The sequence below is a fragment of the Oryctolagus cuniculus genome, chromosome 3 (assembly GCF_051225735.1).
Source record: "Oryctolagus cuniculus isolate XC-2025 breed Fujian yellow rabbit chromosome 3, ASM5122573v1, whole genome shotgun sequence".
Taxonomy (NCBI): Eukaryota; Metazoa; Chordata; class Mammalia; order Lagomorpha; family Leporidae; genus Oryctolagus; species Oryctolagus cuniculus.
Window position 1 is genome coordinate 22861280 of NC_142869.1, and position 23992 is coordinate 22885271.

General features: G+C 48.2%; 1 protein-coding gene across 4 annotated transcripts in view; it reads right to left on the bottom strand.

The window, feature by feature from the left end:
- Nucleotides 1-23992, bottom strand: part of SMARCAL1 (SNF2 related chromatin remodeling annealing helicase 1) — a 63285-nt gene that overhangs the window by 16407 nt on the left and 22886 nt on the right. For all 4 annotated transcript variants that reach the window (XM_008259123.5, XM_051848208.3, XM_008259124.5 and 1 more), the window contains exons 8-12: nucleotides 23471-23632; nucleotides 20684-20749; nucleotides 10704-10844; nucleotides 7944-8162; nucleotides 327-397 (exon numbers count right to left, since the gene is read on the bottom strand). In XM_008259123.5, the coding sequence (XP_008257345.2) occupies nucleotides 327-397; nucleotides 7944-8162; nucleotides 10704-10844; nucleotides 20684-20749; nucleotides 23471-23632 (659 nt within the window). The remainder of the gene's footprint in view (nucleotides 1-326; nucleotides 398-7943; nucleotides 8163-10703; nucleotides 10845-20683; nucleotides 20750-23470; nucleotides 23633-23992) is intronic.

Consider the following 23992-nt stretch of genomic DNA (forward strand, 5'->3'; position numbering starts at 1 on the left):
CGCATCGCGCTGATCCGATGGCAGGAGCCAGGAGCCAGGTGCTTCTCCTGGTCTCCCATGGGGTGCAGGGCCCAAGCACTTGGGCCATCCTCCACTGCACTCCCTGGCCACAGCAGAGAGCTGGCCTGGAAGAGGGGCAACCGGGACAGAATCCGGTGCCCCAACCGGGACTAGAACCTGGTGTGCCGGCGCCGCAAGGTGGAGGATTAGCCTAGTGAGCTGTGGAGCCGGCGGGAGTTGTAATTCTAATCTCTGGTCACAGACAGCAGTAATACCATCCTGGCAGGCTCACGTAGTGGTGAGGTTAACACTTGGTGACTACTTACATGACAGATGGGATTTTAGCTTCAGCTGTTCTGTTGAAGAAGAGAATGAGGGCTTCTTTCTGCTCCCGTTTCTGTTGAAAGAAAAGCCGAGTGTTGTCGGTCCCCACTCTGACAACGCTGGGCTAAGCTGATCCCATTACTGTTACTGTGAGCATCACAAATCCTAACCACCAACTACCACAGTCTTGAGGCCCTGGTCCTAACAACTGACGCTTCTGCTCGCTTTGGCCAGGTCATGGGAACTGCCAGACTCTGCTTCTGTCCTCAGAGTTAGTATTACACGTACTCTGTCCTCACCAAGAACTGGTGTAGAGATGCAAGGAACGGGCTGAAAGGTCTTTGGCAATGTGTTTGGGGTGAACGTGCACACCACAACGATGTGACCGGCTGAAATGCCTTGGCCAAGCACGCCTACTTACTGCAGCCTGCTGACAACTGTGTTTGTCCGGCTTGGTTTTATGCCCCCTCCTTTTCTTTCATTCTTACTTCTTTTTTCTTTTTTGATTTATTTATTTATTTGAAAGGCAGAGTGACACAGAAACAGGGAGAGACAAAAAGAGAAAGAGATCTTCCATCTGTTGGCCACTCCCCAGATGGCCACAACAACCAGGTCAGGCCTAATCTAGGAGCCTGGAACTCCATCCGGGTCTCCCACATGGGTGACAGGGGCCTAAGAATTTAGGACACTTCCTGCTGCTTTCCCAATGCATCAGCAGAGAGCTAGGTCAGGAGCAGAGCAGCCAGGACCTGAACCGGCATTTAACCTGCTGGGCCACCACACCAGCTCCTGCCCTTTCCTTTTCTTCCCACAAGCTACCTAGCCCTCCTTGTTCAAGAGTAACTGAATGAACCGCAACTGACCCTGACGAGTCTCTCTTGTACCATTTCAGAATCATAATTTGTTTCTGGCCTGTCTCCCCCTACGGTAATGTTTTCTTCGTGGCTTGTATCTAAGTTAATCTTAGCCAAGAGTGCTAACACAGACGGTCAAGTCGTTTCATAGCGACACGCGAGAACATCTACCACCATGCTGGCCTCTCAGAGACGATGCTTTACCGTCACCCATCGGACAGTGCCGCAGTCTGAATGTCTGCGTCTCACCCGAATCCACACTCTGAGACTGAATCTACAGGGCAGTGCTGCAGGCAGGGGGGCGTCTGGGATGTGACCGGGTCCTAAGAGCAAAGGCTCCACAGATGCATGAAGAGCCCTTGATAAAAGAGGCCTGGGAGCTGGCTGGTTTCCTCTGCCATGTGAGGATGCAGTGGAGGGCCCGTCTGAAGCAGAGATTGGCCCTCACCAAACACCGGATCTGCTGGCACCCTGATCTCGGACTCTCCAGGCTCCAGAACCGTGAGCAATCCATTTCCGCCATTTCTAAATTACCCAGCCTGAGGCACTCTGTCACAGCAGCGGGAACAGACTAAGACAGGCAACCGTCTTCTTCATGAGAGTAAGGGTGCAGGGTTGTGAGACAGAGGCTACCGCCACGGCTCTAACGGGACAAAGAAGGGACTCAAAGGTGATAACCCCCATGGCCCTGAAGCCCTGCTTCTGGGTCCTCATAACAGGGAAGCAGCCACAGCCAGACTTGACCTGAACCTAACGACTCATCAGATGGTGGCAAAAGCTCCCTGGGTCAGCTCCTTGGCTTTGAACAGTGCCTTTCTCTAGGCCTTAACAAGATGGGGGGGGGGGGGGGGCCGGCGGCACAGGACTCCCTGGGGACACTGATGCTGACCCCATATTTGGGTGGTAGCAGTCCAACCTAACCACTCAGACCTCCTGGGAACTCAGGTGGAAGAGGCGACTCCACAGAGTGTGTCTTAACCCAGCTCACCATGTGATGAGGCTCTGGACACACTCACACAACCTTTTGCTTGTGTGGGACTCTGGCAGGATGTTCCAACGGGACACGGCAGGCTCCCATCTGGTGAGGCCACCACAGCACACACACCCCAGCTGGACCACACCTATCGTCCTCAACCCACAACTTCACACCTGTGTCCTTGAGACACAGCCCACCCTTGCTACCCACAATCCCTCGCTGCACACTTCCTAGTAGAAAGGGAGAGGCCAACACAGACAGAAGGAGACTCAAGGAAAAGCAGTTTCCGAGCCCCTGGCCCTGGCCCCTCGTCCAGAGTGGACGAGGCTGTGACAAAGAGCTTTTATGACACACGCTGGGTGGAATGGGGGTCTGGGCTGACCCCTTCCAGGGTGATGTGGCAGTTTGTACCCAAACTTCTCAAACATGCCCAGCCGGCAACCTATTTCTTGAAATTTGTCCTCACAATACATCAGATATACACAGATTCAGATGTAAGCTACTTTTCCAGTGTGGTGTGATCTGGAATCACGAGCAATTGAAAAAAATGTAAGGTTCAACTAAAAATGACTGGCAAGACTATGATGCAGTCATGTGAGAAAACACTATATGGCCTTCAAATACTAGATTACAAAAGAACATTTACTGACTTGGAAAAGTCCGCTTTGTAATCGCACCACCTGTTTACTTCCCCATTTCATGTATGTTTGTCGTGATCCCAATTCTACTTTTAAAATGCATATGGGTACCTATAAAGTATTTTAAAGTAAAATATACATACATAGATATTAGAGAGAAATACCCAAATGATATCTGTGAAAATTATGTGATCTAAAAGATGATTCTTCTTAATTAACACTCACACACCACTTATTATGAGCTAGGTGGTACTCTAAGAACTATATGTCCATTTTCTGATTTAATAATTAACACTACTAGGAGGAAGGTATATTTATGCCCATAATATGGATGAGGAAACAGACCAAAAACTCAAGTGATTTTACTTGTCTCACTGCTTGCTACCAAATGGCAGGATCAGAATTGGTAACACTTGTTAGGTGTAGGCTGTGGAGCCAAGCATCTGGGCCTGGACCCCTGATGGTGGGAATTACATGACTTAATACACATAAAGCGCCATGCCTGCACTTAGCAAGTATGCAATAACTATGACTTCTTTGTTTTTCAGATTTTGTTCAATAGACATCTATTCTATTTTTAATGTGGGAAAAAAATCAAGTTTTACCTTAAAAAAATAAATAAAAAAACCTCCTCCAAACTCAACAGGCATAATATCACCCATGAATGACCTCATTTCTTTTGCCAGCTACGGTACAGGAAATTTTAAATAACCTGTGTTCTTTGTCCCTGACTCCCTAGACTTTCATTAAATTAGAGCCACTGGAGTTTTCAAATTTACTTCTCTATGTTGGAAAATGGAATGGCCTGTCCAAGGCAAGGGGGAACTGATGTTGCCACCAGGAAGTCTGCACGGACTCGTTCCATTATGCTGCTCCTGGTCTCGCCAATCAAAACTGGCTGTAGACAAAAGATGACTCCAGGCAGCTGTCCTCAGCCTGTGATCAGGTATCTATTATTTCAGTTGAAAAAAGCTCTCATTAAAAGCCATATTTTATAAATTGGCTGCCTTGCCTTGGTTTCTGAGACTTAAACTTTCTTTTCTTTTTTTTTTTTAATGTTTTCTCCAGATGGAACGGTGTGAAGGAACAAAGAAACAGTCCATTCTTGACAGGTGGGTCGGAAGGGTTTGGCTGGAGCCAGCAGGACATGCCACACTGCAGGGGTAAAAAGTGACCAGAAGAACCGAGGAGGGGATCACTCTCCGGGGATTCACAAGGTCTCCTTATTTGACTGAAACCACGATTCCCCATCTCAGCTCTGTCAGCTCAGAATTTCACAGCTGGTGGGGGCTCGGCAGGAATGTCTGTGGTCACTGAGTGCAGCCCCCAGGTGGGACTGGCTCCTCTTCCTGAGCGGCGTGACAGCGATGCTTGTGACCAGATCTGTGGCTTAGAAATGCACCCCCCCCCCAACACACACACACACACACACTCACTCCAGTGGCTTTGAAGGAGAAAGGTTCTGACGGCCCACAGCACACAAACTCGTTTTCTACTTGGATCCTCCATTACAAAAATGAACTTGCAGAACACAAAAGAGCATCAAGTTCTCAAGGACTTATTAGCTAAAAGAATTTAGTGTCTGGCTTCAGCAGTGCACTGAAGATAATCTGTACCAACACAGTTTCTATCTGTCAGGGAGAGATGCTTAATTTTCCTAAGCCTCCAAGGAAACAGACTGCAAGTCGCAAGAGCAGAGCTGAGAAGGGCTCTGGGCGCCGGCCCAGCTGCACTCCTGAAGAATCTCGTTGCAGCTCAGGCTTTGTCTTCATGGGGTGGCGATGGAGCAAAGACGACAATCACACAAACAGCACGCACTCCCAGCAACTGGCACTATTGCAGCCCTGCAACAGGTCATGGCTCCCTTCTCTGGGTAAGAAAATAATAACATCCCCAAGAACTTAAGCAATTTCTGAAGCTCCCTGAACACACTGCTAATTTCCATGGCCCATCCTAGTTCATTCCAGACCGTCAACAATAAACGCAGAAATCAAACCTTCAGGCTACATCCGAAATCCTCCTTGGAGAGAGCTATTCACCTAACTTGAAGAACTACACAGCTGGTAGAAGTTTTAAAAATGCTTTCAGGGGCTGGCACTATGACATGGTAGCTAAGCCACTGTCTGCAATGCCAGCATCTCATGTGAGCTCCAGTGCAGTCCTGGCTGCTGCACTTCTGATTCAGCTCCCTGCTAGTGCACCTGGAAGGCAGTAGAAGATGGCCCAACTTTTTGAGCCCCTGCAACCCACATGGGAGACCCAGAAAAAGCTCCTGGCTTCGGCCTGGTCCACCCCATCCATTGTGGCAACTTGGGGAGTGAACCAGCATGTGGAAGATCTCTTTCTGTCTCTCCCTCTTCTCTGTAACTCTGCCTTTTAAATAAATAAGTAAATAAAGAAATACATCTATAAGAAGGAAAAAAACATGCTTCCAGAGCTTGCCGCACTAAATATAGAACTACTACATGTAGAACTGCTATTTCTCGCCTTTTTCTTTTTGCTGACCACACAATTCACAGGTGCCCCTTAGTCAACTAATGTGACTTTCTTCCTCAGTTCAAATGTACATAGTTGCTTTATCAGTGGTCTACACTGGCTGTTCTCAAGCAGCTTCAGGAGGTGGACAGCATAGACGAGGGGAGTCCCACAGAACAGCAACAGATCTCCTTCCATCTCACACATACAAGGAACAACTTCAACAGCAAAAAACAGAAACAACCACCAGAACCAAAACAAACAAAAATAACCACATAGCATTCCAGGGGCCAGCACCATGGCACCATGGATTTAAGTCACTGCTTGTGTCAGAGTGCCATTTTGAGTCCTGGCTGCTCTGCTTTGGATCCAGTCTGGGAAGGCAGTAGGAGATGGCCCAAGTGCTTGGGCCCCTGCCACCCACGTGGGAGACCTGGATGGAGTACCTGGCTCCTGGCTTCAGTCTGGCCAGATCTGGCTATAATAGCTATTTGGGGAGTGAACTAATGGATAGAAGATTCTCTGTGTTGTTCTGCCTTTCTAACAAATAAATCTTCAAATAACAAAACACTTTATAACCATCCAGGTTTTTACATCTAAAAATAAGGCATGTCTGAATTTTTTCAGTTAACATCATATTTGCTGTACTTGTCCATTGGTTTTCTTGCCTGGTGGCATTTACTAACAGACAAGAGCCAGCAGACATTAGAAGTTTAAGAAAAATTTAAGAGAAAATTGAAAACTGAGAAAAAAATTCCCCATTCCTTCAATTTTTATCCAGAAATCAGAAAAGGCTCACCCAGACTGATTTTAGAGAGCAAGCACCCTGTCTCTGCTCCAGGTTCCACTGAAACCCAATTCTATCCATCCACACCAGTGCTGTGGAGCTGTCTGAAAACCTCATTGCAAACACTTTGTGTGTGATCGTCTCTTCTGGGCTTTCCAGATTATTACATATAAATGAAACACAAGATGAAAATTGGCCAGGGTATCGGCCATCTCACCCCTGTTTCTTAAAAGTTACCAACTAGTCTTGCTCATCATAAGGTAAAATAACATTAAAAACCTCACACATTCTGTCTCTTGTCAGTCTTATTTATCTTACAATCTCCCAGAAGGCTGAAATGCCATCCCTAGCTAAGTTTTTTATATGGGGTAATATTAAGCCCGGATAATGCTTTATGATAATGTCAAAAAATATCAATGACTGTTATTTTCTTGGCAGTGAAAATTACAAAATTTTATCCCAAGAGGTCAGAAACAGAGCTAGTGTGCATTACTTTACAGTACTTAGTACAGTCTGACACTAAAATGTTTTGAAAGATAAAATAACCATAGTGGGAAAAGCATAAGGGCACGAGACTTGGTTTCAGCCTCAGCTCTACCATGGAGCTATAAGACTTCAGGCAAATCATAATTTCTGTGAGCCTCAGTTTCCCTCTCTGTGAAATGGAGGTGTCAACTAGAAATGGCTGCAATAAGGATTCAAAAGGTTTCCGGGGCCAGCACTGTGGTGTAGCGGATAAAGTCACCATCTGCAATGCCAGCATCCTGTATGGGTGCCGGTTTGAGTCCTGGCTGCTCCAGGCTCTGCTGTGGCCTGGAAAAGCAGTAGAGGATGGCCCAAGTCCTTGGGTCCCTGTATCCGCGTGGGAGACCCAGAAGAAGCGCTTGGCTTCAGATCGACCGAGCTCCGGCCATTGCGGCCATCTGGGAAGTGAACCAGGGGATGGAAGACCTCTCTCTCTGTGCCCCTGCTTCTCTGTAACTCTGCATTTCAAATAAATAAGTAAATCTTTAAAAACCAAAAAAGGTTTAGAAGGTTTGAGGGCAGGAGGGAGGGAAGGATGGCAAGTATCACCATGTTCCTAAATCTGTACATATGACATACATGAAATTTGCATCTTTTAAATAACAATTTTTTTAAAAAAAGGTCTAAAACTTTGTTTTAAATGTCCACTTGTTATTTTTGACTTATGTAAATAACATGGCATGATTAGAGGGTTAATAAATGTACCAAACAGGAGCTGGCGCTGTGGCGCAGCGGGTTAAAGCCCTGGCCTGAAGCACCAGCATCCCATATGGGCGCCGGTTCTAGTCCCGGTTGCTCCTCTTCTGATCCAGCTCTCTGCTATGGCCTGGGAAAGCAGTAGATGACCCAAGTCCTTGGGCCCCTGCATCCATGTGGGAGACCCAGAAGAAGCACCTGGCTCCTGGCTTCGGATGGGCACAGTTCCAGCCATTGCGGCCATCTGTGGAGTGAACCAATGGAAGGAAGACCTTTCTCTCTGTCTTTACCTCTCTCTGTAACTCTGTCTTTCAAATAAATAAAATAAATCTTTAAAAAATAAATAAATAAATGTATCAAACACATGTAGGACTAACTGGCTAGGGAATTCTCAATGTATACCAAACATTGCAATTTCTTTTGTGGGATCACAATACACAACACCACCCTGCTGCCGTGCTGGGGCTCCCTGCATGACCACTCATCAGCACTGCTCTGGACAAGCACAGCACCCCAGATCAAAGGGTTCTGAAAGGGAGCGGGCAGGCTGTCGCCCCGGGAACTGGGGAAAAGCTCGGGAAGGGTGAGTTTCAGTGACCTGGGTCACTGCCGTGGGGCCCCTCACAGCAAGGACACCTGTACGCATGGCCGCTTCACGCAGGACTCACGGTTTTGCTGGTGGTGGTCATTTCCTTGGCTGCGGCGTCCAGGGCAGCCCTGGCCCTGGCGCTGATCCGTCCTGGGACGATGACGACCATCTTGCGCTGCTTGGCGGGCAGCTGGGAGAGGACGTCGGCCTTGAGGCGGCGCAGCATGACCGCCTCCTCCAGCAGCAGCTTCAGCTCCGCCAGGTTGGAGGAGCCGGAGTAATCCCAGCCCCAAGGCTGCTGCAGGGAACAGAGACGCAGCCCCGTTACCACTCTCGCGGGGGCTCTTCTCACACCCACCCCTGGCTTTGTTCATAGGATCCGAGTGACCCTGCGAGAATACATGGCCCCCAAGGAGGACATATGACAAACAGAAGGGATGAGGAGAGGAAAGAAAGTCAGGAATAGAACGGGGGAAAAAACGCAAAACCACAGCACCACTTATCCTAGCATTCCACAGTCTGGGCCGCAGCCCTCCAAGGGCACACGTTGAAAGGCGAGCAACATGGTGTCTATTTTATTAAAAAACAAAACCCTCAGCTTGTCAGACTTCTCCTGGATGCCGGATACAGGACTGAATCTTCCCCAGGGCATATAGAGTGCACTGCACAGCGTGATACATAATGCCAGGAGCAGCTTGATCTGATGAGATTTACAGGGGATTTCACAGACCGGTCCCTCAATGTGGACCACACCAGCATAGCCAGGTGTGATGTGACAAACTCAACTGCAGTGTTGCTGCTGGTGGTGATGGCAGCTGGGGTCGGCTGATAACCCCCTGCGGCAGGGCCTGGGCATCCTTCGCAAACACGGCGGCCTCACTGAGCAGCTGATGGGAGGCGGCGAGCTCAGAGGCAGGTTCCCTGCCACATGGCCAGAGAACTCGCCACCTGGGGCAAGTAAAAGCCCTGTCCTTTCCCACCTGTGTCTCACTGGACACAGGCCTGGTTTCCAGGGCCTTGCAGAAGCCCAGGGGCCCAGCACATCTGCTGCTGCGCACTCCCAGCAGCTCTCTCCTCCTGCCTCACCCCCGAGGGCAGGGCTGGGCCTGCTCATTCTGGATGGCGGGAGGGCCTGACACACTCCTGGGGACAGGGATGGCGTCCTTCAGACCTTTGCTGAATTGACAGTAGAAGGAGATGGTCAGGGGTGGAGAAAGAGGATGCCCCAGTGCTGTGTCTTTCTGACAAGTCCCCTGAAACCGAATGGACGCTCTCCACAGTGCCCTCAGCCAGCCGTGGGGCCGGGCTGCACACGAGCTCAGCCAGGGGTGCCTTCGTCGGCAGCCTCTCTCGATGCATGGGGCTGGCGAAAATTCTGCTAAAAAGCAGCCCCGACTTATGGGCTGCATTATATAAAAACCATGCTGGGAACAAGTAGACATGATAATTAATTTGCATATCATGCGCCTATGGTCTAGAATTGTCACCTCTTAGCCTTGTATGTTAAAAACTGTCATACCAAAGGTTTTAAACTGGATGTCAGAAATAACAGCAATTCAAGAAGCTCTGATTAAAAATGTATCATGCACCGGGCGCTGGGCTAGGTGGGAGGAAGGCTATGAAGCTGAGGCGGCATGGTTTGCATCTGTTTTTGGAGGTAACTGTTGGGCGGGGGTGGTAAGAAGGAAAGCAAAGAATTCAAGATGGTGCCCTGGTTTCTGGGTGGGAGACTACTCGGGGGAGACGGCGGCTGGGGACTGAAAGCTCAATATGGGGAGCACTAAAGGCAGTGAATTCAGTCTTCAGCCCCTTCCCTCACTGGCTGAGGTCCCAGGCACCAAGGATGAGACGATCCTTTTCCTGAAGTGGATCATTTGCAAATAGGAGAGAGGTACAAACCCCACATGAAGAGCTCTGACGCACCACGACAATGACAATGACATTCGATCAATCTGATCCGCACTGATCCATGGGAAAGAGAATTTCCTATCTGATTCCAGAACTGCACAGCTTTCAAATACATTTAACAATTGAGAAACTGCCCATGCCTCAAACTCCAGCTAAAAATGATTTGCAATTAACTTTGCTAAGCACTGCAATTTGTAAGTACTATGTTTGAATGTTAGTGGATAATTTTAAAGTACTTGAAAAGTGTTTTCTTTCTTTTAAAAAAGTACTTAAACAATAAGGCAGACAATCTTGGTGACATCATGGACTTGCCCAGAAACGAGGCTGTGCAGGTTGCAGGCACCATGTGCACGCTGACAACCCGCGGGCACGCCCGGCTCTGGGATCGGTGCTTGTGAGCAGGGGCTACCTGAAGGCAACACAATGGGGCCACCCAGATCTCGCTCCCCAAGCCTCTGCTTTCTCTTTGCCTGCACAGAGATGGTTTCTTCCTCCTCAAATTCCTCCCTTGCCAAGCAAACCTCACTCACTGCATCTACGGTCTCCCTCCACCAAGGGCTCAGCTGCACCCCTGGCTTGCCCCAGAGCCCTTCTCGCGGGATGGCAGCTGGACTTTGCTTCTGGAGCTGGGACCTTGGAAGGGAGCGCCAGCTCTGGGGGCTAAGCACACCCAGCATTAGCCACCAGTCTCTTTCCTGGAATCACTGCAAACTGAGGTGGGGCCGTGGGGAGATGGGAAGGAAGGTGCATCAATTTCCTCTAACCTTTGAGATCGCCTGGGCCAGAGCTGGGGGCAAAACCAGAACTGATCTTGGCCCATTTCTCCAGCCAGTATCCTTTTGATAACACCACGGCCAGAGCAGCAGCAGAGAGCAGTGTCAAAACCAGGGGGAGGATGGGTGGGCGAGGGAAGAAGGAAAAGAATAAATACCCGCTTGGCATCACAATAGCGAAGTCCAAAGGCATGAAACTGAGGGAAGAAGGTCGGCTTGACTGCAATTATCTGCGTGTAGAGCTCCGCGGGCCGGGACATGGCTGGTGTGCCCGACAGTAGGATCACCCTCTTGGCCACCTAGAAGATAAACAGCCATAGGTGCTGTGAACACTGGGAGGGACACAGGGGCAAACTCAGAATGTCCCCATGCGGGAGGAGCTGGATGCCCCCAGGAAGAGCAAAATCCCCTGGAATCCAGGCTACTGACCACCTTGCACTTGCCTGGACACTCTCATTGCTGGCACTTCTCAAATTTAACCATGTCAGAACCAAAGGCAGACCAAATTCCCAAAACGCTGGAGGCCGTCCTTGCTCCAGAGCTCTCTGTGGCTCTCCACACACGGATCAGAGAAAAAACCTTGCCTGTGGCGAGAACCTAGTGGTTTGGTGCTGCCGATGCAGGCGGTTAAAAGCCATCTCCTTTTCTCCAAGTCCTTCCCAGCTGCCTTCATAGCACCCTGTGCCAGTCTCGACCCTAGCACATAAGATGTGCCATTAAATTCTATCTTTTCTGGCTCCCCCACAAAATCAGGGGGATCAAGGACTGGGCTGTGTTCACCTTTGATTTCCTCTCTGTAGCACTTGCATCCTGGAATAATAATCAATAAATGTTCACTGTAAGCTGAAAATAATTCAGGGAAGATGGGGTAAACTCAAAGAACATGGATTGGAACAGGAAGTAGGAGGGAGAAAGCAACAGGCGTGAACTTCCTGTAGCATGGATTTCCGACATCCCAGTTAAACTCACTAGCAGACAGTGACATGTAGGAGCAGCCCACTCACTCGCCCAGGAGGAAGGGGCCAGGACTGCCTATGTATAAACCACACTTGATTTTCTTCAAAGGAAAAATAAAGCCTTCCTCGACTCAGCTTCACATGGCCTTGATCCGAGAGAATCCCGACACAAGCTCACTTTGCAGCTGACAAGGACTTTGAGCAGTGGGCTGCGGCTGCATTTACCTGAAGCTCAGACCAGGCCTGTAGCAGCCTGCTCAGCAGTGGGGAAGATGGAGGTAAGTGGTCAGTTCCAATGATGATGAACTTCAGGTTCTTCACGACCCTGTCACCAACCTGACCCAAAGAGGCTCAGACCCAAACATCGCACCTCTTACAAATGACAGAACAGAGCATGAAAACTTACAAGGAGACAGACCTGCTATATTGGAACAAGAAATCATCACAAAATACTAGAGATAAAATCCTCGTCAGCTCTGAGAAGGTCTCCTACTATGGAGCTTGGGTGTCTAGAAAGAGCTTATTAACCACTGTAACCTTGACTTAATGATAGTAGTAGAAGAAAATCGTATGAAGTAAATCACCTAGGAGAGGAAATTAGGCTTTCAAATGGATACACTGCCTCATAAAAATAAATAAATAAATGGGGAACAGAGGGAAGAAAAATGATTCTTTATGAATATACAACATACAGCGCTTCTGCCCTCTCAACAACCCCTGATACCTAATTCTGTTATGATGGGAGAGCTGTGAATTTCTCCAGCTGTAATTTTCCACAGTTCAATTACCCAGGCCTTCTAATTTCCTGCATGGTTTAATGCAGACTCATTAAAATAACAATGAGCTTCTTGAATGATGTCTGTAGCATCTTCTGCATTGACGTAAGACCATTTCAATGAAATGGGCAAAATGAAAAGTTTTATCAATAAGAGAAAATCTGCCCATCATCCCAAACCTGTTCCCCACATCACTGTGCTCGCCTGGGAATGGAGCCTGGGCAAAAACAGCCTGCACATCAGGGGATGGAATTCAACTGAGGGTCTTCTGCCAGACATTTAAAGGATGTAGTTAACACCAAGTCGGTTCTCCCATAACCTTCCCAGGGTAGACAGTGACAGGAGCACTGTAAATGGACCTCTGTGGGCATTAAAAAGCAGAGAAAACACTACCAAACAAGCTAGCACCGAGAAGAAACCAGAATGGTGCCTCCCCAGTTATGAAATAATTTAGACTGCTCCCTGCTCAGCCCCCACATGTCTGAATTGTCTCCACTGTCATCTGCGTGGCCTCTAACCCGTGCCCAGCTGCAAATGATTCACAGGACTTCTTTGTCTCCACCTCTGAGAACTTCCAGTCCAGGAAAATATAAATGCACACAACTGCACAAATCAACACTAAACAGAACGCACTTTACAGTTAACTCCTCTGGTTAAGGAAAGAAAGCTGCAATGGGACCATGTGGGGAAATGATTTTTACTCGGTGTCCCCGAGACTGTGCCTCACAGGAGCAGACACGGCTGGGGGCTGTGTCCTCACGGGCTGGAGGTGGGAAAGCCCTGCAGAGCAGGTCCACTGCAGGACAAGCTGGTATATGTCATCTGTCAAGGAGACTCCAGGGTAGTAATCCAAGGAGATAAACTACACATGGATTTTAAGAAATGGGCCAAGAGAAGGCTCTGCTATAGAAAACAGCTGAAGTTGTTTTAAGGTCATGCAAGAAGCAGTCCAGAACTTTTTCCATCAGTTTCCACTGTCATCATTATTTTTCCCCCAACTGAGCATTACAGAACTATTCTAATTGGTCATACTTGACCAAGACCTCCAGACTAGGAAAAAAATCATGTTCCAAAAAGCTCAGATCTTATACCCAGTGTTATTCCCAAAGACACTTTAAATAGATTTTATGTAATATATTCAATTTAGGCAGGACATGGAGAAAGCAGGTGACATCAGCAACAAGGCCAAGTCCACACCACCCAAGTGTCCCAGCACTCGTTAACCATGACCCGGCAGCGACACTGAGGCTCTGTTTTAATTTGTTCAGAAGCCATCATAGAATCCTGAAAAACAAGGAGAATGGTAAGCATCATTTGGAGGTACATGGCCAAAAGTCCGCAGATCAAGAACAAATGCTGGGATTGGCGCTGTGGCGTAGTGGGTGGAGCTGCTGCCTGCAGTGCTGGCATCCCATATGGGCACCAGTTTGAGTCCTGGCTGCTCCACTTCTGATCCAGCTCTCTGCTATGGCCTGGAAAAGCAGTGGAGGATGGCCCAAGTCCTTGGGCCCCTGCACCCACGTGGGAGACCAGGAGGAAGTTCCTGGCTCCTGGCTTCGGATTGGCACAGTTTCGGCCACTGCAGCCAATTGGAGAGTGAACGAGTGGATGGAAGAACTCTCTCTCTCTCTCTCTGTCTCTCCTCCTCTCTGTGTGTAACTCTGACTTTCAAATAAATAAATCTCTTAAAAAAAAAAAAAAATAAGGGCCAGTGCCATGGCTCACTTGGCTAATCCTCCGCCTGCAGCACCGGCACCCTGGGTTCTAGTCCTAGTTGGGGTGCCAGATTCTGTCCCGGTTGCTCCTCTTCCAGTCCAGTTCTCTGCTGTGGCCTGGGAGTGCAGTGGAGGATGGCCCAAGTGCTTGGGCCCTGCACCCGCACGGGAGACCGGGAGGAAGCACCTGGCTCCTGGATTCGGATCCACGCAGCACCGGCCATGGTGGCCATTAGGTGAGTGAACCAAATGAAGGAAGACCTTTCTCTCTGTCTCTGTCTCTCTCTCTCTCACTGTCTAACTCTGCCTGTCCAAAAAAAAAAAAAAAAAAAAAAAAAAATGCTGCTTTCAGGGGCATGGAAAGCTAAGACACTGTAGCAAAAAATGTCCTACGTGAAAGACCTCTGTGAGGGAGACCCCAGTGGAAAGAAGTGGCCATCAAAGAAGGTTGTACCTTTCTCCAAAGGGCGGAGAGAGCTTCCACTTTGCTTATGTCCCTGTCTAAATACTGATAGAGTCTGTGGATTCAAAAGGCTTCCATAGCCTAGGCAGCTCATGTCAAGGGCCTGGGTTGTCACTGATGTCATACATAATAGCATTAATTGTTAAATTAACAACAAGAGTCATTGTGCCTTAACTCCCCATGCAGGACCTCTGACCTCAATGAGTTGTATTATGAAAGTTAACTGTAAAGCTAGTTCTCAAACAATTTTGTGTGTGTGTGCATGTGTGTGCAAATTGTTGAAATCTTTACTTAGTATAGAGTTGGTCTTCTGTGTACAAAGTTAACTGAAAATGAGTCTTAATGGAGAATAGGACTGGGAAGGGGAGAGGGAGGAGGGGTAGGAATGTGGGTGGGAGGGTGGGTATGGTGGGAACAGTAACTATATTCCTAAAGTTGTACTTATGAAATTTGTATTCCTTAAAAAATAAATAAAAATAAAATAAAAAAAAGAACTACTGCTACATCACAGACACTACCCAAGGAGCAATAAGAGCAGATGTAGAGACAGGAACAAGAGGAAAGATGCAGTGACTGGAGTCTGGGAAGAACACCGAAGTTGTATTGTTCATTCTATTCCTGAGTAGCGCTCCCCATGACAAACAAGACAGACCAAGACAAACGGCACAATTATGACCACTGTTGACTAGAGGCCACTCAGTGATACTTGAGGAACGGCCTTTCTGAGTCTCTCATTAGGTCAGTGTATTTCATAGAAACAATTCCTTCTAGGTTCTAGCTCGTGTTCCAAAAAGACAGACAGTTCTAGTCAAAAGTCTGAAAGGTGCTGACTTCACTAAGTTTTTCTGCAGGATAACCACAATGCTTTCAAGGTGGGGGGTCACTGCTCTGATGTCAATAAAATTCAGATGGCACATACAAGGGGAATTCTTGTATAAGAACAGACAGAAAGAAGAGTGAGACTACAGGCGCACAGGTTCAAAAATATAAAAATTTAGGGCCAGCCTTGTGCAAGTTAAACCACTGCTCATGATGCCAGTGCCGATTTGAGACCTGGCCACTCTGCTCCTGATCCAGCTTCCTGTTAATGAGTCTGGGAAGGCAGTGGAAGATGGCCCAAGTGCTTGGGCTCCTATCCTACGTGGGAGTCCCAGATAGACATCCAGGTTCCTGGCTTCAGCCTGGCCCAGTCCTGCTGTTGCAGCCTTTTGGGGGAGTAAACCAGTGAATGCATCTCCTTTCTGTCGCACTGCCTTTCAAATAAAAAAATAAATAAATCTTTTTTGCAAATATCAAAATGTTTTAAGAACACCTCAAATGGTTTAATTATAGTTGATTAAACTAATGCCACTCTCAACTTTAAGGCATGCAAAACACTTGTGGATAGGCATAATTAACACAGCACATAGACTAAAATTAAATACTCAGGTGGATTTTTTTTTAATCTGGAAAAGACAGACTATTTTACTGTGTGTTTTAAATGCCAGTAATTTCTTTTCACGTTTGACTCCATAATGAAAATAGGGAACTAATCCAGAACTACTGGACCCCAGAGCTCTTGTCCCATAGCGTCATCACACCAGGGAAGAAAATGGAATACACAGGTTGACAACTCCCTCCCCTCTGCCCTGGGAGAGGCCAAGAGCCATCTCTCAGATGTAGGGGGATGAGGTTTTCTGCTCCCCACTTCCCTGTTGCATGAAAAGATGGTCATTGCTGTGTGGGAGGTATCAGCTGAGGCCAAGTTAACATTTACCAACAGGAAATGGAAAATATGGACTTTAATACATTTATGCAACAGGATGCGGTCTTCAAAGTCATTTATTTTAATTTACTAGAAAGGCAGAAAGAGAGAGAGCCAGAGAGAGCGAACACAAGTACTTCCATCTGCTGGTTCACTTCCCAAATGCACAAAACAGCCATGGCTGGACCAAACCAAAGCCAGGAGCTGGGAACTCCATCAGGATCTCCCACATGGGTGGGAGGGACCTAAGTACCTGAGCCATCCCCTGCTGCCTCCCCTGGTGCACGTTAGCAGAGACTAGATGTGAAGGCAGGACTTGATCCCAGGCAGTCTGATATAGGGCTTAACCCATTGCACCACAATGCATGACCCCAGAACGCTGTTTGTAAGAATGAGTGAAGAGTCATGTGGCAGGATATGGAATGACTTCCAAGATACGTGAAGGGAAAAAGGTGGACATAAAACTGGTCACAGGACACTGTGGAGGGAGAAAGAAAATACACGTAACCCTACTTACATGTGAGTGGGCTACTTCACAGAGGCAAACCTGAAAATTTGGTAACCATGGCTACCTCAGGGACAGACACCAAGGGATGGGGGATCCAGAGGTGACAGGAAGAATTATTTTTCACTATTCACTCTTTTGCACCATTTGAATTCATCATCTATTTAAGAAAAACGAAAAGGAGAAAGCTCACATAGTGTATACCATCTCATCAAGTCAACAGACACACAAAAAGTACACTACTCACAGAAAGAGCAAAACAGCTATTCGTTAGGAAAAGAGGGTAAGGCAGTGGGGATCTTTTTCCTTTCTCTCCCTCTCTCTGTCGGTAACTCTGCCTCTTAAATAAATAAATAAAATCTTTAAAACAAATGACTTATTTTGTCATTACACTGTTGTAACAATGAAGTCAAGGTAAATAAGACACAATTAAACTAAACAAACCAACCAACCCAAACACACCTCACTGTTCAAATGTGCACTGCTGGAGTCGTGTACACAAAGAGAGGCCCCAATACGGGCTGGATGGGAGTGAAGATGGCTACTATGCCTGGCCACACTGTACTTCAGAGGCTTCCAGGAAAGGATAAAATGAAAACTGAAACAGCAATTCTGATTGTAGAAATCTGTTCTGATAGATAATTATGCAAGCAAGGTACATATGGACGTTCAACGTTCACTTCTAGAATTATTTATAACTGCACAAAAGGGAAGCAACCCAGTACCTGACACTGGGGTGAGTGCAGGAGCTGTGTCTACAGGACAGACTACTGAAGGGCATGATCCTGCCCTACAACTAACATGTTAGAAGAATAACCAGACTGCCAACAACTGTCTCCTCCCCTGCACGGACCAAAGGTGATTTTAACCTTGTTTCTTACAACTTCCAGTCTTGCCTGCTTTCACACATCTGCATGTAAAAATACAAACACCTTACTTAGTATTAGTAGCCTAGGCAAGCTGTGTGTTGGGGAAGAAAGATGTCACATTTCCCAGGAGATAATGGTACCAGTTTCTTATAACCTAACAACACATCCTTTAAATGCCAACTGCTGCAGGATTGGGCCCTGCGATCGCAAAAAGATTGCACCATAAAGTCTAATTACCTCATTAAGCATACTGCTGAAAATATCTTCTGATATTAATTATCAGAACATAGTTCTAAGAGATGTACACATTAGAGGAACAATCAAGTGGTATTAAATTAGGCCCTTATGTGGCTTTTCAAAGACATACTTTACTTCCTCCCAATTAGCCTCTTATTCCAAAAACATTCAGATTAATTTCCCCAGTGTACCCGTATTTAGATCAGCGCTTCTCAACATGGGTGGAGGAGTACGAGATGGGCAGGCAGTAATCTGTCCCCTCCAGGGGCCATTTGGCGACATCTGGAGACAATTTTGGTTATCACAACTGGGAGGTACTACTGGCATCTAGTGGGAAGAAGCCAAGGATGCTATCAAACACCCTACAGTGCACAGGCAGCTCCCCACCACAAAGAACTGTCCAACCTAAAATGTCAATAGCACGAAGATTACAATCTAGGTGAAAACAGAGCAGAGAGACGAAATGTTTACTTAACAGAGTAGCATAAAATGCCCTATCCTACTCCCACATCCCAACCCTGCCATGGTCCAGCATTCCATGAAGTCAATGGGACAGAAGAGAGTGGCCTCAAGCCACCTGCAGGAAGAACAAGCCTGGCCTATGGGTCCTATTTTAAAAGATTAATCCATCCAGATTCTATAGCAACCACAGACTACAGCATACTAGTTAGAAGTGTAAAGATTTTTTTCAAATGTGTCACTCTGAAATACGGCCAAGACATTAAAGAGGAACCTGCTGTTCCCAAAGGCTCAGAGGCACAGAGCTCAGGCACCAACATGCAGCAGCGGGCCTGGCCAGGCAGCTGCTGCACCGACACTGACGCTGGTTCTGCTTCGAAGCTTTCATATTCTAATGTTAATGATACAATCTATCTATTGAGCAATTCCTTTTGTCTAAACAATCAGGGGTCTAGATTTAATTTTAGTTATGGCTCTAATATTGGGTCCACAGTACAAAGGCCTAAGAATATTTTTCTAAGGAAAACACATTAAAGTCTCCCAAAAGAAGGGGTCACCACCCTAGGAAAATGAGTTCCTTTTAGTGGGTCCCCAAATGGCCAGTGATATATAAATATTTATAGGTAATATGAGCAGAGGATCAAGCTTTTAAGTAAAGGACTTTTACTTTCAGATTTGGAGCCTATGACATCAACCTGTCTCGAAAGAGATATATTGCCTGCTAGCCCTAAAAAACTTAAAGCTTGAAATAGTAGGCACCTAAATGTGTTTTGCAGGTGGTCAGTAGAATTAAGATAATTTTCCAATACTAAGTTTCACTAACATTTAGCATATTTGGTTTCCCAAGCTTGGGTAAAAATTAAACTTTCAAATAAGAGCTATATATATATTTTTTTAAAGATTTTATTTATTTACTTGAAAGGCAGAGTGAGAGAGGGAGCAATATCTCCCACTTGCTGGTTTACTCCCCAAATACCCACAATAGGCCGGGCTAGACCAGGCAGGTCTCCCACATGAGTGGCAGGACCCCAAGTGTTTGGACCATCACTTGCTGCCTCTCGGATGCACATTAGCAGGAAGCTGGGTAGAAAGTGGAGGTGGGACTGGACCCCAGGCACTCTGATATGGGATGCAATGTCCCAGGGGGCAGCTTTACCACTGTTCCACAATGATGGCTCCCAAAGCTTTGTGCAACACAAATGCTGTCTTAATAGAGTAGAGGATGGACCTACACTCTGCTCAGCCCACACAGAACAAAGTGGATTTCTCCAAAGTCATCTGTGGGAGATTTCTTACTTGGCATGCGAGGAACGGGGACTTTTCTAATTACACTTCCCCTTTTCCCAATATAAGGAAAAACTCACTCTACAAACACAGGAGAAAAGCTGGGGGCCGGCCCCTGTCCGGGGTAGGGCACAGGAACACAGAGCAGACACAAAAGACACATGCAGCCTAGATTGCACGTCAGATGACATGCAAAAAGACTTGAACCTACACCACATACCCATGCCCACCTGCCCTGAGGCCAGTGCTCACACCATCACACCATCACCGACAGGAATGTAGGGAGCTGGTCCTCCCACTAACCCAAAAGGCTTAGGGCAGCATGGAGAAGGGTCTCGGCTACTGGGACAAGTCTCAGTGTGGCCAGCACTTCCTGACGAGACACCAGCTCCAGATTTTTTTTTTTTTTTTTTTTTTGACAGGCGGAGTGGACAGTGAGAGAGAGAGACAGAGAAAGGTCTTCCTTTGCCGTTGGTTCACCACCCTCCAATGGCCGCCGCGGCCAGTGCACTGCAGCCGGCGCACCGCGCTGATCCGATGGCAGCAGCCAGGTGCTTCTTCTGGTCTCTCATGGGGTGCAGGGCCCAAGCACTTGGGCCATCCTCCACTGCACTCCCTGTCCACAGCAGAGAGCTGGCCTGGAAGAGGGGCAACTGGAACAGAATCCGGCGCCCCAACTGGGACTAGAACCCGGTGTGCCGGTGCCGCTAGGCGGAGGATTAGCCTAGTGAGCCGCGGCGCCGGCCCAGCCTGGTTCTTAATCTGTGTAACTCATCCTCTGGGCTCCCAGGGCCTCGATGGCTTTGCCACTACAAATGACTTAGAGACCGGCAGTTTCTCCTGAGTTGCTGGAGACTCTCCCTAGGGGAGGATCCTGGAGTCCAGCCCGACCTGTGACCCTCAATAGGTCTTCAACTTGAGACAGGGATGACAGCACTGACTGTTGGCTCCTTAGCAGGGTATCAGGAGGAAAATGAACCAGATGCCCTGAGTCGATGCTGAGTTCTGTCTCAGGCCCCAGGCATGGACTGCAGCCCTGCTCTCCAAGGACCCTCGGCAAACCCGAGCAAACACAGCAGGTCTTGCAGCTGGTCCAAATTCAGGCTCCCTCTCTTCCCAGCAGTACCCACCTTCAGGAGCGGCATAGCGGCTCGGCAGCGGGCTGTCTTGCTATTCTTGAGGAAGTGGGATTCATCCTAGAAAGCAAACAGCAATGTAGTTAAACAAGGTGCATTCCTGAGTGGACAGAGAGCGGGCACACCTCATGCCTGATGCTGGCCTGGCATTTGTTGAGTATCAGATGCCTCCCTGGGGACATCATCATCCAGGGGACAGAGCTGTGGGCTAGGGAAGGACCCAGGGTACTGGAGGGCAGCTTCTCTACCATACGGGTCAGTCCCTTCAGCTCTCGGGGACACTCTCCCACCCAGGAAGTGGGACTGGTGGTTTTCACCCTGCCCACTGCCTTGTGAGGGGCATGAGAGTGGAGTGCTGAAGACCCACCGAGCGTCCTGTTCTGTGTGAGGCTCTGGGGGGCCTGGCCACTTCCCGGGGGCTTGCAGTGCAATAAGGATGTCAGACACACCAACAGCTGATCAGACATAAGCACTGGCACTGAGGCGGGTGTGGACAGAGCACTGTGGGAACTCAGACTTGGGAGGACAATGACAGGACTCCTGTCCTCAAGGGACTGCATGTGATGTTCGGAGCCCAGAGGCTGATTGCTTACAGAGCTGCATTCTGTGCGTGAGCAAACATGAAGTTCGCTACAGCTGCTAAACCCAAATAGACATCTAACACATTATTAGTCGTTGGGGACAAGTTTATGGTTTGGTACACGGATGCCTTGGTGAATGACTCTGAGCAACTACATCGCCTCTCTATGGTACCAGTTTCTCCATCTGTAAAATGGGTATAACAGTTTCCAGAGCATGAGGTTGTTGTTATGTCTTCAATGGGCTAACACATGTAAAGCCCTTGGAAGTCCTGTCACTCAGACAGCACTCAACAGCATCGTATGACTGCATGACTGCAGCTACCAGACAGGGCCCGGCTCCGTCCCTGAAGGTGAACCAGTAGTTCCTGTTCCATATCAGCTATAGGGAATAAAAGAGGCCTCAAAAGCACGACGGGGGGCGAACGTGAGATGATGACCCTGAAACGCCAGGGCAGTTTCCAGCCCCAGAATCCTGCAGTGTTAAGATCTGTGCTCCAGTTTCACGACAAGCCCTCATGACAGCTGTGAGAAGAGTGTTTACGGATAGAAACTGCAGCAAATACAAAACGTGGAAGGCAGCGGACCCGTTCAGCCAGCGGGTGAAAAGCGGGGCATGACTGGAACAGGCTGCAGGAACAGCCGGAACCTGAAGCTTCTCTAAGAGTTGGGACATCTCAGAGCGGCCACTTCATTCCTCCAAAGAGAACTGGGCTCTTCCTCAGCTGCAGAATAAACCAGCCCTGGTGGTAAGCAGCTGGCCCAAACTCAGATGGCAGGGTAGGTGAGGGGCCAGAGCCAGAGCAGCAAGGATGCTGAAGCCAGGGGCAACTCAGCTTTCCTCTCGAGCTTGCTGGCTCCTGCCTGTAGCCTCTCTCACAGTCAGGCTCGCCAGCTGTGGAGCGGATGCCTCACAAGGACGCAGGATACCTGCTCCGGGGGGTTGGGGTGGGAGGATCTGCGATCATATATGAAGGACCCAATGGAAGGTAACACACCCGAAAGGAAGGTATTGTTTTGCCTACACACCCTGGAGCTCCTGCCATCATCCTGGAACACCTTCTACTGTTTTTCATTTCACATGCCGGCTGACATTTTTAAAAAGCCACACTTGAATTTGTGCCAAACCAGAAATGACTCCCCGTAAGACTCAGAGAGATGTTTTAGCTTTGAAAAAAAATGTCCACATTTACATTTTCTTATGCTAAGAACACAGTGTTGTTCTTAGGTCCAAAACATAACACCAGACTCCCTGAGGGCAGCAATTGTGTCTCCTCCTGCCGCAATACTTTCATCTGCGAGCTGCGTCGACACCCTCAGTGCTGGCAGAGCTGGCTGGGTACCAAGGCCGCCTGTGCTTTCCTTATGAAGCGTGTGAGCAGTTAAAAGAAGGAAAGCCAGTAACTGACAGGTGTGCTATCAAATCTGTGAGACTTTTGTTAAAAGAAATAAAAATACTAGTGCAAAACATACTTTTTTTTCCCCCCAGGGGGAGAGATGCTGTGACTCCACAGTGGCTGGAAGACATCAATTAACTGCTTGAGCTGTGAGTCTGAGCCACTCCTTGCTGTCTCCAGTGGGTCCCTGGAGCCTCAGGCAGCCTGGAGTTCATGTGTGGGCTCCACCTAGGACCTCACATGGTGGAAGAGATGGGCTAGAAAGTCCCAGCATGCCTGATTCATCATATTTTGGAAAAAGCTGCCTGGGATATGCTAACATCAGGCGGGCTGAGAACCCTGATTTGAGAGGAAGAAACACTAGTTCCCCACAAAATAAACACAGTGATTTCTACTCTCCTAGACACTGACTGAGGCTCGGTAAGACATCAGAATTCTTAGTACTTTTAACGAAAGGTTTCCAGAGATAAATTACTTTGCCAAGGGACAGGCATTGGCCTGCCGGCTGAGACACCAGCTAAGATGCCTTTGTCCCAGCATCTTAATTCCTAGGCCTGGCTCCTGACTGCAGCCTCGTGCTAATGAAAACTCCAGGAAGCATCAGTGAGGGCATAAGAGATCGGGTCCCGGCCATGCATGCGGGAGACCAGACTGATTCCCAGCTCCTGGCTGCAGCCTGGCCCAGCTCCAGCTGTTGTGAGCATTTGGGGTTTGGGAAGTCAATCAGCAGATGGGATCTCTCCCCCCCCCCCCCCCCCCAATAAATAAAATAAGAACAAACAGAAAATCCTTGCCAAGCCACTTACAATGATGACAACTTTAAAAGAGGCGGTTTTTAGCTGTTTATCCAGCCTGCTCAGAAGGTCAAAACTGACAATGTTGACCAAGCCAGCTGTCAGACAGTCCTTCCCGGTCACCACGACGTTGACGCGATCTGGGCTCAGAGATGGCAGCCACCGTAGGAAGGCCTGGGGGTGACAGGAGAGAACAAAACCCACATGAGGGTCTGGCACTGCAACTGCCACTGCAGCCACAACCCACGTAGTGACACCTGCACGGTGGGCCAACTTCAGCCTTCCCTGAAAAATGAACCCAGTTTCATTCGTGCATGTCCACCTGTGTCTGCCACAACCCTTGTCCCACACACAGGTGCCCTTCCCCCCATCACCCACTCTTTCGCTGGCCACTGATGGTACCCCCCTCCCCGTCGGCAGCTGTGGGTTCCATCTAAGTGGTCTCTGACTACACAGCAGGCTTCTGCAGTAAAAGAACACGACTCTTCTCAAGAATTTTCTAAACGACTTAGCAGAAAGAAATCTATAAAGGGC